An 11,273-nucleotide genomic window follows, 5' to 3' on the forward strand; every position below is an offset into this window, starting at 1 on the left:
GGACCCAGTTACCTTGAGTATTTGGCTTTGTGGTTCTGGGACTTAGCCTCACCGTATCGTCGCCACCATTCCAGCGTGTTGTTTCGAGCACAACCTCTCCAAGTTGAGGTCCAAAGTCGCGACCAACAAAGATGTGGGGTTTGGCGAAGACGAGACGGCCTGCATCAACTATCGCAACTTGGCTGGAGAGCGCTACTTTAAGCAGGTCTAGCGTTCCTCATCAGTGCACTCAAGCATAATTGGTGGGGAATTGCAGGCTGCTCGAGAAACCACCGCCTTCTGACGTGCAAAACCAACTGTGTAATTGCCTTAGGTTACAGTATCAGCAAGCCTCCATTTTCTCGATTGCACCTTTTGTCGCATCTTTGCGGGGGATTGGGTTATTGCCAGATGGTAACCCTCGTGTTCCGCTGCTGTAGTTGGAGCGGCAGTGACGACCTTGGGAGAAAAGTACTAATCACTAATTAAGCTCTCACATGCTGTTGCGGGTGAGTAGGGTATGTCCCGCGGCTCTGTTCTAAACGGCATCTGCTCCGCTCAACGTGCAGCGGGTAACTCTAGTGATCTGCGCCGTTGAGATAAACACCAGCCGGTTCAAGCGGCCAAACCAAGTCCGGTGTTAGACACAGAGGAGGGGAAACTTAGCTTGCTCGACTGCTTCGAGTTAATTAGGTGCTTTAGAACCAGCGCCTCGCCCCTTGGGCTGCATTACCCTCGTCGACGGCCTCGCATGGCGCAGGACATCGGCTGAAGATGCAGCATCCCCCCATCCAACCGATCCTTGACTTTTCCCACGGGTGAGTTGGTCGTCGCCATTTGTCGCTCATCGTCCATTCCACGGACCCCGCAACACCGTACCTTGCAGCTGCAGGCTCCACATTGAGCACCATACGGCTGAGCTCTCACGTACGGGCGGCGTCCGAGCGGCACCGGCGTTGAAACCTCGAAGCCAGCATCGCTGTGGCCTCTGACAGCGGGCTTGAATTTCTCAGCACCGGTTCGTCTGCAAAGCTTACAACAGACTGGCCTTCCCTACTCATCTGGTCGATGACACCGCCCAAATATGTTTGACATAGGTCTCTTTCTTCGCCGATCTCCCTTCCACCAGTGTGTCGGACCGACAGACACATACGGACAAGGAGCGATCACACACCGTCAAGAACAAGATGAACCAGACACGTTCTGTTTCGAGCTCACCACTCCCTCAACTTTCATCTTTTTCTCACTGGTCTGCACGCCTCGCCAAACATTTCAGAAAACTGAGACACCGTATCCCAATGCAGATGAGACGGACCGCTCCGCTCTACCTCGTCTGCGTAGGCGTCCTCATATTTGTCTTCAGGGCATCGATCTTTCCTGTGCTACAATCACCCACATCATGATTTTTTTCATGTCCCTCCCTTCAGTCGCGTCCTGCAAGACGGCTTTGACTGTCGCAAATCCCTCGCAGCTCCTTCCCGCCGCCCCCTTCCCGCATTGGATATCAATGGTCCCATCCCCAGCAACGAGCAGTGGCGTGCTCATTCCAGACCCAGAGATGTCAATTTGCACCGTCTGCAGCACCAAGATCCCTAAAACGGTGGGAAGGGAAAAAAGTCAAGTCAGTTAGTGAGTGGATTGTTTCTCGCCCCCCAGTAACCCGTTGTAGCTCATGATGTGTCGGCCAGACACTGTCCCTCCCTGAACAACATTCCCTGGTTTATAAGAACCAATAGACGCCACGAAAAATAGAACCGAATGCCACACGAGATCCGAGTTACTTGATAAGGATGTCCGCCTCGAACTTACACGTTCCCTCCACCGCCAGCGGGCCAACCGCATATCGAAAGGAGGGCTCGTCACACGATCGGGTGGTGGTTTGAGTATTTGGGTCGTACAGTTCCTTGCAGTGGATGACGGTGTCGGGTGCGCCGGAGTACACGGCGTCGAGGTTTTCCCAGCGGTAGCCCGAGGCTGGGTTCCCGCGGGCTAGGGTGAGGTTCCAGTACCCAGGGTCGACTGTGATGTCCCCGTTGGGTTGGCGGTGCGAGAGGGGAGGGGAGGAGGAGGAGGAGCGTTGGGGCAGGAATGCGAGAATCGGCGCTACGAAGGAAAGGTGCATGTTTTCCCGCATCTGGTCTTAGCCGTTCCCGTTTGTGGGCATTGCTGGACCAGTGTTGAGGACTGGAATCTGCGTGACCGGCTTGCATGCAGCGGGAGCCAGTTATTTGAAGCAAGACTGGCCCCAATGCAGGGGCTGCCAGCTCTTCGCAAGCCCTCTACGTTAGATTATAGGCTGAAGCCGCGTTTGATGTGACGGTGGCAATGGGAGGATTTCTCCAAACGACCGTGATACAGCTTGTCGCTGGGCCGTGCCCATGCCGCAACAGTAAACCGGTTCCAGGACCGTTACGCGCGGCTTGCGATGCAGAGCATTCGAGCGATTGTTGCGAGGAAAGGAATGTGAAGAAGGTAAGGTACCTAGTGTGGGGGTTCTGTTTCAGAGCCGGAGCCCGCCACTCCCGATGGAGAACCTAAATCGCCGTTGTAACCCTAACCCGGTAGTGTTGATCCAAGCTGAAAGTCACGTGTGCAAGAAAGAACCATTTTAAAGAGCTCCCGATTTGACCTTTGCTCCTTCCCCAGCCCAAAGGCAGCAACAACGGTGCGCAATCGTCTGCCTCTTCCATCGAAATCCCTTGGTCGATTTTTTTTTGTCGAGCTTATTCGGGTAGACCTGGGTGTTTCTTGCGACGCCGGAGCCTGCGACCGCATTATATCAGGTCGTTGGTGAAGCTGTCATATCCCTCGGGCTCCTACCATTCTCGGATCCCGGTCGTTTTTGTCCGCCAAAACCTTAATCCTTGGGTCCCCTCGGCTCCCACAACCAACCCATCAACCCTGGTACCTTAATCGCCAGTCGCTGCGTTTAGTAATTAAAACCCATCATGAACAGATACGACGGAGACGAGGGCATGAACCCCGCTCAACCTTATGTCGCTGCTTTTCAGGCGTGGGAGAGCCAGGTTCGCGACCGCTACCGCATCGAGTCGGACCTGGCACAGAGCTACATGGACCTGCTTGACAAGTTCCAGAAGAAGTGGGCCGAGTGCGAGCGCGAGAAGCGTAATGCCATGATTTGGGAAAAGGAACAACGCATGGCAGAGCGAGAGCTTAATGGCCTTAGATCTGCTGCAGTATGTCCCGGCCCTCCTGGTTGATGACCCACCTCGCGGTCTCCGTTTGCAGATCAGCTCCGCAGTTGAATGCCGAATGCTGGATGCTGGATGCTGGATGCCTGGCCTGTCCCGTCTCGACCCTCGCTCATGCACTAATCCCCCGAGTCCCTAGGAATCCTCTCCTTTTGCCTTTGTTGTTATCGACGGCGATGGCGCCGTCTTTCGCGAGGACCTTATCGCTAGAGGCGAGGAGGGCGGCGGAGAGGCGGCACACGAGCTGCATAGAAAACTTAAGGAGCACTTCCACGAGAGTCCAGTTTTCGCACACATCGACATCATTTTCGTTCACGTTGTCCTCAGCGTCGAGGGTCTGTCGAGGGCCCTCCATAACTCAGGGACCCTTCCCATCACCGACTACGCAGCCTTGACCAGGTTTGGCCGCGGCTTTTGTCGAGCTCAGCCACTTTTCTCCTTCACCGATGTCGGCTACGGCAAGGAGCAGGCTGACCATAAGGTGCGCAAGCTCTTTGAAGTCATGGAGAAGAATATCCAGTGTAGATGCCTGGTCTTGGGCGGCTGCCACGATAACGGCTACGCCACCTTTCTGGAGTCGTTCCGCGGCAACCAAAAGATTTGCCTGCTAGAGACGACGCCTGCTGCTGCCGATTTCAGAAAGTTCAACTACAGGCGCATTTCATTCCCCACCGTATTTCGATCCGAGCCCTTGCCGTCCAAGCCCGCTCCGCCACCAGGATTCGCGGCCCCACCTCAGACTTCGCCAGTCCACACGGCTCCAGCGACGACTGCTTCACCCGTTATCAGTCCCGGCATTGGTCTCGCGGGCTTTCCCAGCCCTGCCCCGGCACCCTCGCCCAAGCCCATCGCGCCGCCCCCGATTGCAACCAGCAAGGCTGAGACGCAGTCGTCCAATAGTTACGCTGCAGTGGGACGAGGCAACGTGCCCCTGACAATCAACATTGCCAGCCAGAAGAAGTCGGTCGCCGCCCGTCCTTTCATCCAGCTCAACAAGGACGACGAGCGTGTCGACGTTCCCTTGGCCAAGGCGGACCCTAATGCGGTCAGGGCACTCGACGAACGCAGACAGGCCAACGGCACCAACTTTTGCAATCGATACCACTTGTCTAATAGCTGCAAAAACGGTCCCAACTGCAATTTCTACCACGGAGAGCGCCTGAATGCGGCTGAGATGCTCGCCCTGCGGCACAAGACGAGGAATCTAGTCTGCAGCGCTGGCCATCACTGCCGCGATATTGGGTGCAATTTGGGTCACCACTGTTCGAATCCAGGATCCTGCTACTTTGGTAATGACTGTCGCTTCTCGCAGCTTCATGGCATGGATATCGTGAGTCGTTCCGTCGGGACCTGTCCGATGAAAGCACCCTGCTGACATGGCCGACAGACGCCTACGATTAGGATCTACGGGGACGGTGACCGAGAGGTCGTTAATCAACACTAAACCCTATTTTGAAACAGGTTTAAAGTTGCACATGGGAGAGGGGAGGTGCCATTTTATTTATGTCCATCTTTTAAGTCCTATCACAGCGGCCGCTGTCTGCACAGCTCCACTCTACCGCAATGAATAAATATTTTTAAGAGTCTCGAGTCGCTCTCTGGCTCGAGACGGGGGTTGGGGACGTGGGTTTGAAGACGTGTGGGGAAATTACCATCATTTTTTTTACCTGTCTCTTGACGGGTTGGATTGTTTTCTTTCGTTCCTTACTATACTGATCTAGTGGGGGGAAACTGAAGGAGGAAACGTGCAGAAATAGCTTTAAGAAATCTCGGCTCACCATGCAGATTCTTTGATCATAGACGATAAAAGTAGGTAGACGTTGTACAGTGGTAACACATGTCGCATGTAACAATATCATTTCAAAGGTGATGGATACCGGCTCGGCTGGGAAGTTCCCACCCGCTCTGGCGCAACAGAGCAAACAAGGGCGATGGATGGTTTTACCACATTGTAATTAGCTTGTTTATTTTCAGACATGAGCTAGCTTAATACGCCGAATATGAATCGATGGGAATGGGTAGCAACGGCGCATCGCCAATCCCTTGTCCCTTTCGACCTTGTTACGCAGCCGTCGCCTTCCTCCTCCGCTAGCAACAAAAGCTGGTTGCCTTTGACCTTCCGTTAGAGACTAGCCCATATCGTATTTTCTCCCTCATCTCGCAGTGCAAAAACCACAAGACGAGATACAGAACCCACATCTGGCTCTTCACGCTCTCCTCCCGTAACCATCCCACCTTATCCATCCACTTCCTCCGTTCCTCTTCCTGCCCATCACCCCGACCTGATGGTGGATAAGAGGAGGGATAACAGTGGTACAGCCCTGCCAGCACTTCCAGCAGGAACCGCCCGTAGTAGTCCTCCACCGTGCACGCCCTCCGCGCAGCGCCCGTCACCCGCCACGGCCCGCCGGGAGGACTGCCGTACCAGCCCGCGAGCACCGCCAGATCGACGGGGCAGGTCTCCGGCCCCGCGGCGCGCCTCAAGCCCGACAACGCCGCGCGCGCCACGAGCGCCGCGTGCGGGAGGCCCAGGTCGCGCTGCGTGCCCGGCCGGCGTTAGCTGCGCGGGGCGCGCCCCCCCCCGCCCCGGACAGCCCCCGCCCCGCCACGACCGCGCTCAGCAGTCGTGCTTGCTCGGCGCGCGGCAGCGAGTGCTTTACGCTCTCCCGCGCGAGCTTGAGGAGGGTTCGCTCTGCTGCTGGGAATAGTGTGAATGCTGGGAAGATGTCTTGCGTGTCTAAGGACGTGTCTGCTTGTGGCGTGTCTGGCTCGGAGGAGCTGGTGCTGAGGTCGGTGGAGTAGGGCTGGGCGGTGGGAGAAGGTGGTGCTGCTGCTTGGGATGGGCCTAATTGGGAGCCGGGGAAAGGGGTTGGGGGCGGCTGCGCCCATGGACGCCTGGGTATTACGGGAGTTCCGTCAGTGGGAAGGTATGTATCTTGGGGGCTGTGGTATGCCCTCTGGTCGTGGATGACGATACCAAGATTGCGAGATGGGCTCATGTTTCCCCGATCTGGAGGTAGATGAAGTGTTCCTGACGGTTGATGTAAGAAACAACCCTAAAAATAGAGATACCGTGCCCTCCCCCGTGTTATATATGATTGAGCTTCCGCGCAGCTTATCATCTACCTTCAATGGTGTGAACAAACATTGTACGCACCGGTAGAGTGCCTGACTGCATTGTAATTAGTTCTTTGTTGCTCCAAGCTAATGTCTTGTTTTAATTACTCCTAGGCGAATTGGACTGCCAACCCGCCAAATAACCCTCCCTATCAGGTGGCCTCACTGTATAATTAGTGTATACAAGCGGACTACCGCACTTTCCCCCAATGTTCTCGCCGACGATCAACCTGTGCGTGCTCACAGGCACCTCAGGTATAGATAGCTCATGTTTTCCACTCTAGTGGCGTGGTGGAGACCTGACGCGCTGTGATCGTACGGCATTCCGTGGCCGATGCCAGGCACATCATCGGCCTTTCCGGTGAAGCTACGGGAAGTCGGCCCATCGTATTTGATCGTCATCCACCCCGCGTCTAGATTAAAGTTCCTTGTGCCAGTGTTCTTGGATTTCAAACACAAAATGGACTTGCTGGGCTTGCCGGCGCGTGCTCCTTTAGGAGGCCCTCGCTATTTATGGCCATGTTCCTGCTCGTAGTAGTCTTCGTTGTGGAGCCTACGCCTGCATTACCATGCAACACTCATCTTTCTAGCCATCATCAGCATCATCATTATTGCTATCGTCTTCGCTATCGCGATCTTGGCCATGTTCCTCGCTAGCTGAATCATGCTTTTGCGCACAGTATCACTCCTGGCACTTTTATCGAAATACAGATTCATGGTTCCCTCAATAATCCATAGTTGCGGCAAGCTTGATATATGCCCGGCATCAACGTCAGGCGAATATGAAATATATTTTAGACTGGTCAAGATAACGCCCTTCGATTCCACACCACCAGTAGTATACTGAATTGCGACCGAGAACTCCTTGACTTCTCTTTGCGCTGACGAAGAAGTCAATACGAAGTGTTTTGGTTTATCTCGGTAAAGCGATGGGAAGATCAGCGACCGACAATGTGATCGCGGACTGATTGGATCTCTTTTTCTCGAGATCTGGACATTCCGCACAAAGATTTCGCGAATAACCACGTCCTTTGTCAAGGCGACATATGCAAGTAAATTCCGACGCTTGTTTCTCCAAGTTGTCAGTTAACGGACTCGAACAGCCGTTAGCATTCCGTACCACGTAATATTCATATAATTGCCTAGTAGGCAGGTTTCTGTTATTTCCTGTCGTAGATACCTAGCAGGCGGGGCAGAATTGCGAGTGGTTGTGTTTGACAAAGAATCCTCTTTCCCCTAACAGCTACCATTCTGGCTGTCCTGCAACAATATGGTTCTTCTCCGAACCTCTTGACCATTATAAAGCACGGAATTTCCTCTTAGCCTTTAATAAGCACTTGCTTTGCAGCCCCAGACTCAGCCATACTCGGTGTCATTCTCAAACAGGCACAGCCCGTCAACAGCACTCCCACAGTGGGCCAACCAAGGCAGACAAGAAACCACCAACGACGGCTCATGGAGTTCCTCATACACAAGGGCTGCATACTCCAACTCTTGGTGGCGTACTTTGCACCCAGCGCCTTGGCGAGCCCGATGTATCTACCATCTGGCAATCTGTATGGCTTCAACAACACAGAGAACCGGACTGTTCACCCATCCCCGACAGGTGGATTCAACTGCACTAGAAACTGGACCACTCCTCTAGTCCCTACTACCACTGCTCCCACCTATGAAACGAATGACCCAAACACCATAGGCTTTGTCCATGGCACAACTATTGTCGCAGCTTTGTCTGGGACGGTGCTGATAGTCCTCGTCATCCTAGTCGTCACCGGCCTCAGCCTGATCTATAAGATACACCATAGTGCATCCCGGTAGTAGATTGCAATGCTTGATGAAAAATTCGCTATGTCCTACTTGCGATTGCCGGCTTGACTTAGTCGCAGGTGGGTGTGTGAGCGGTTCTGGGGAGAGAATATGAATACACTGAAGGTAAGTACCCACTTTCTGCAAAGGCGTATAAAAATTCCTAAAAGATAACAATTTGTGCAACCGTGTGAGATCCCCGAGAAAAGATCGTGTTGCCTATGCTACTGGAACAGAAAAATCCTTTCACCTTAAACAGTTTGATTGTACAAGATCAATCCTTTCCTTTCATACCAACGAGTGTCCTTAACGTCAGGTTACATGTTTAGGATCCAATTAGTGCCCTAATGTACTACATCCTCAGGTTAGTATGCATCCTTGAGCCCATCCCCTGTTAACCTTCCGCCGCCTACGCTCACGCTCCATCAAACAGATACTGGCCTAGAAAGCTACATTATCTATACGGGAGTGGCTGATCTGTCCTTGAAGTGGTTGCTGTTGGGGAACAATCAACCGGCTGAGAATGCCGGTTTGCTTCTCACTAATTAGGGAGCGTGGCCGTATCCTATCAATCGCTAAATTCTCTTCGTCCAACTTGAGCCTTCTTGTTAGAGGGGCATATCTAACTATTCTCTTTCGAACAGTCAATTTGCAGGAGTGCGTTCCTCGAATGGATGGTTCGCTTGGTGGTGCGTGGCGAAGTCGGCTGTCGGGTGGGGCTATCTGTTAGTTTCACAACAAGGCCTGGTAAGATTAGTTAAACGCAGGCTCGCGGGGGCCATGATTGCCTGTGACTTGGATATCGATCATGAGATGTTTTTGATATAAATTCCCTGGTTTCCTTGGATTAAAAGTCCCGACTCCTATCTAATGAAATAAGTTCAGGAAAGAGAGCATATCTTCGGACCGTAGAAGCGTCTCAAAAACCGTAGCCTACTTTATACATAGAGTTTATAGTCTTAGGTTCTACTGAGAATTTGAGAAGAAAAGAGAGAGGTAGAGAGGAAGGTAAATGAAGACAAGAAAAAAAATGAAATAGAAATGGAAAATATAAGAAGATGAGAAAGGCGGAGAGAAAAAGAGATACGAATTAAAATCAAAGAGGGGTTTATATAATATATCGTATAGCAACACGCTTCCCGTGCAGCAATACGCTTCTTCTATAGAAAAGCGCTTCCCGAATATCCGAAGAGGCGGTCTCTTAATTAGTGAGAGCGGACTGGGCAACGAGGGTGGTATTGATGGGGCGTATCCGGCTACTCCGGGTCGCGGGGTAATGTGTAGAGTTCAGGAATTAGCAGCGCTCGCCCGTGTACTTCCAATCCATAGCCGGATCTGCTTCTTCCCCCATGTTGTCTGTCCTGCAGCCACGTTCTCGCCCGATTGAAAACCTGAGGAAACAGGGTAATGCGTGCCAGCTCGAGCCAAGCTTTCTGACCGTGGCCCTCAAGCACTCGACTCTGCCGGCAAGAAATGGTCAAACCACCGCACAGCCTGCAAGAACGCCTCCTCCTTTGCAAACCTCTGAACCGGATCTGACATATTCGCCCTCACTGCGAAGCCGTGCGGCGTCCCCGAGTAGAGTGAGACCACGTACGGCTCCGAGGTACCAGCCAGCAGCGCCTCCAACTCGGCCCTCTGCGCAGACGTGAGAAGGGCATCCCGCTCGGCAGCAGCTACCGAGACGGGCCCGTCGATCGCCTGGATCTCGCTCGCCTCCAGCAGGCTGGGGTGCGCGGCGTACGCGACGTCGACGCCGTGGCCCTCGGCTAGGAAACGGAAGGCGTAGCGGCCGCCGAAGCAGTAGCCCGGCGCGCCGATGCGGGAGACGTTGAGCTCCGTGCGCAGGTACTCGATCGTGGTGGCAATGATGGGGTCCGTCACGGTGGCGTTGTGCCGGGCCAGGAACTCGGTCGTGTTAAAGCCCGGGACGTTGATGTCGCCTGGCGCGGGCGAGCCGTTGAAGTAGTCCGGCGCCACCGTGAGGTAGCCGGCGCGCGCGAAGCTATCGACCAGCCTGTTTTGATAAGGTAGTCAGAATATTGTGCGCTTCAAAGCTGAGCTGATGAGTCCCATGGCTGATTTGACGAACAGTTTATTCTCGGGGAGAGCGATCCCAAACACGTCGGTCAGGAAGAGCACCGCCGTGCCCGCCCTGGCCTTTGCACGGGCGCTTTCCGCATCCGGCCTTGAGATATAGATGGTGACTGGCACAGGAGTAGAATGTCAGAAGAAGCTCCGTCCTGTAGCCTCCGGACAGAGAACCCACTGTTGTTATGCACGATCTCCTCCCCGACCGGTTCGCCCGTGTTTGCCAGAATTGATGCATCAACGGCCTGGCAGCCGCCGGACTCTTCGCTATTGCTAGCTACGACACTTCCGCAGAAGATCGAAAGCGCCGAGAGGATTGATAGAGGGGCTGCGCGCATGTTGTCAAGCGGTTCGTTTCCAACACGACCTGGTTGAGGTGGAAGATGAGAGCTTGCGTTGGCACGAGTGACACCCCCGGTGATGATATATTATACTATCCTTATCCACCCAGCGACCCCGGTGCCCGGCAATATGCGGGATCCGGAGAAAATTGACTCGGGCGTGCGTGGCCTTGCAGTTACGTGCCAGGGGCCCCTGCACCCATCTCACTCATATTTCACAACCCCGGGGATTGTAAATGACCGTTATTGCCGGTAACGATGTACGGATGAATTCCCTATTGGCAGATCTCGAATTGTGGAAGCTCAGGGATCAACGCATGCAGGCCAAACATCGGGAGATTGTCAAGTGTCGGCTAATCAACACGTCCCGCCCCGCCCCGCCCGTGGCAGCATTCGTTTCGATATTTGATTAGAATTAGACGTTTAGCTTCTCACCTCAGACGGGAAGTCGGTGCGTATAATGCTGTTGTCTAGCGGCGGCGTAACAGGATCATATCATGCGCCTAGTCTATTCCACCCTAGCATCATCTAGCACACCAACACCAAACCGTAGGTACCAAGACATCTATGCCATGCCTCGCCAATATGCCCATCTGCAGAGAGTTTCCCCTTTCCCAAATCCAACAATGTTGCCCCAGGACCAGAGAACCACGTCAAAATCGAGGTAGTACACGCTTGCCGTTAAACCAAGCACGAACACCGCCTGCCGCCTGCCGCCTGCAAGCTA

The 11,273-nt window shown here is 53.8% G+C and overlaps 3 protein-coding genes across 3 annotated transcripts; 1 reads left to right on the forward strand and 2 right to left on the reverse strand.

The window, feature by feature from the left end:
* Positions 1–1,338: 1,338 nt before the first annotated feature.
* On the reverse strand, positions 1,339–2,101 carry MFIFM68171_10238 (uncharacterized protein; the record flags this gene model as incomplete). Its single annotated transcript, XM_071065657.1, has 2 exons — positions 1,339–1,571; positions 1,789–2,101. 2 exons carry the CDS (start codon positions 2,099–2,101, stop codon positions 1,339–1,341), a joined length of 546 nt encoding a protein of 181 aa, XP_070921758.1.
* An 826-nt stretch (positions 2,102–2,927) lies between these two features.
* MFIFM68171_10239 (uncharacterized protein) lies at positions 2,928–4,635 on the forward strand (the record flags this gene model as incomplete). Its single annotated transcript, XM_071065658.1, has 3 exons — positions 2,928–3,176; positions 3,331–4,521; positions 4,579–4,635. 3 exons carry the CDS (start codon positions 2,928–2,930, stop codon positions 4,633–4,635), a joined length of 1,497 nt encoding a protein of 498 aa, XP_070921759.1.
* A 4,925-nt stretch (positions 4,636–9,560) lies between these two features.
* On the reverse strand, positions 9,561–10,543 carry MFIFM68171_10240 (uncharacterized protein; the record flags this gene model as incomplete). Its single annotated transcript, XM_071065659.1, has 3 exons — positions 9,561–10,131; positions 10,207–10,321; positions 10,384–10,543. The coding sequence occupies 3 exons, from the start codon at positions 10,541–10,543 to the stop codon at positions 9,561–9,563; spliced, it is 846 nt and encodes a 281-aa protein (XP_070921760.1).
* Positions 10,544–11,273: the final 730 nt, after the last annotated feature.

This window comes from Madurella fahalii (genome assembly GCF_045866475.1).
Source record: "Madurella fahalii IFM 68171 DNA, scaffold_6, whole genome shotgun sequence".
In the NCBI taxonomy this organism is placed as follows: domain Eukaryota; kingdom Fungi; phylum Ascomycota; class Sordariomycetes; order Sordariales; genus Madurella; species Madurella fahalii.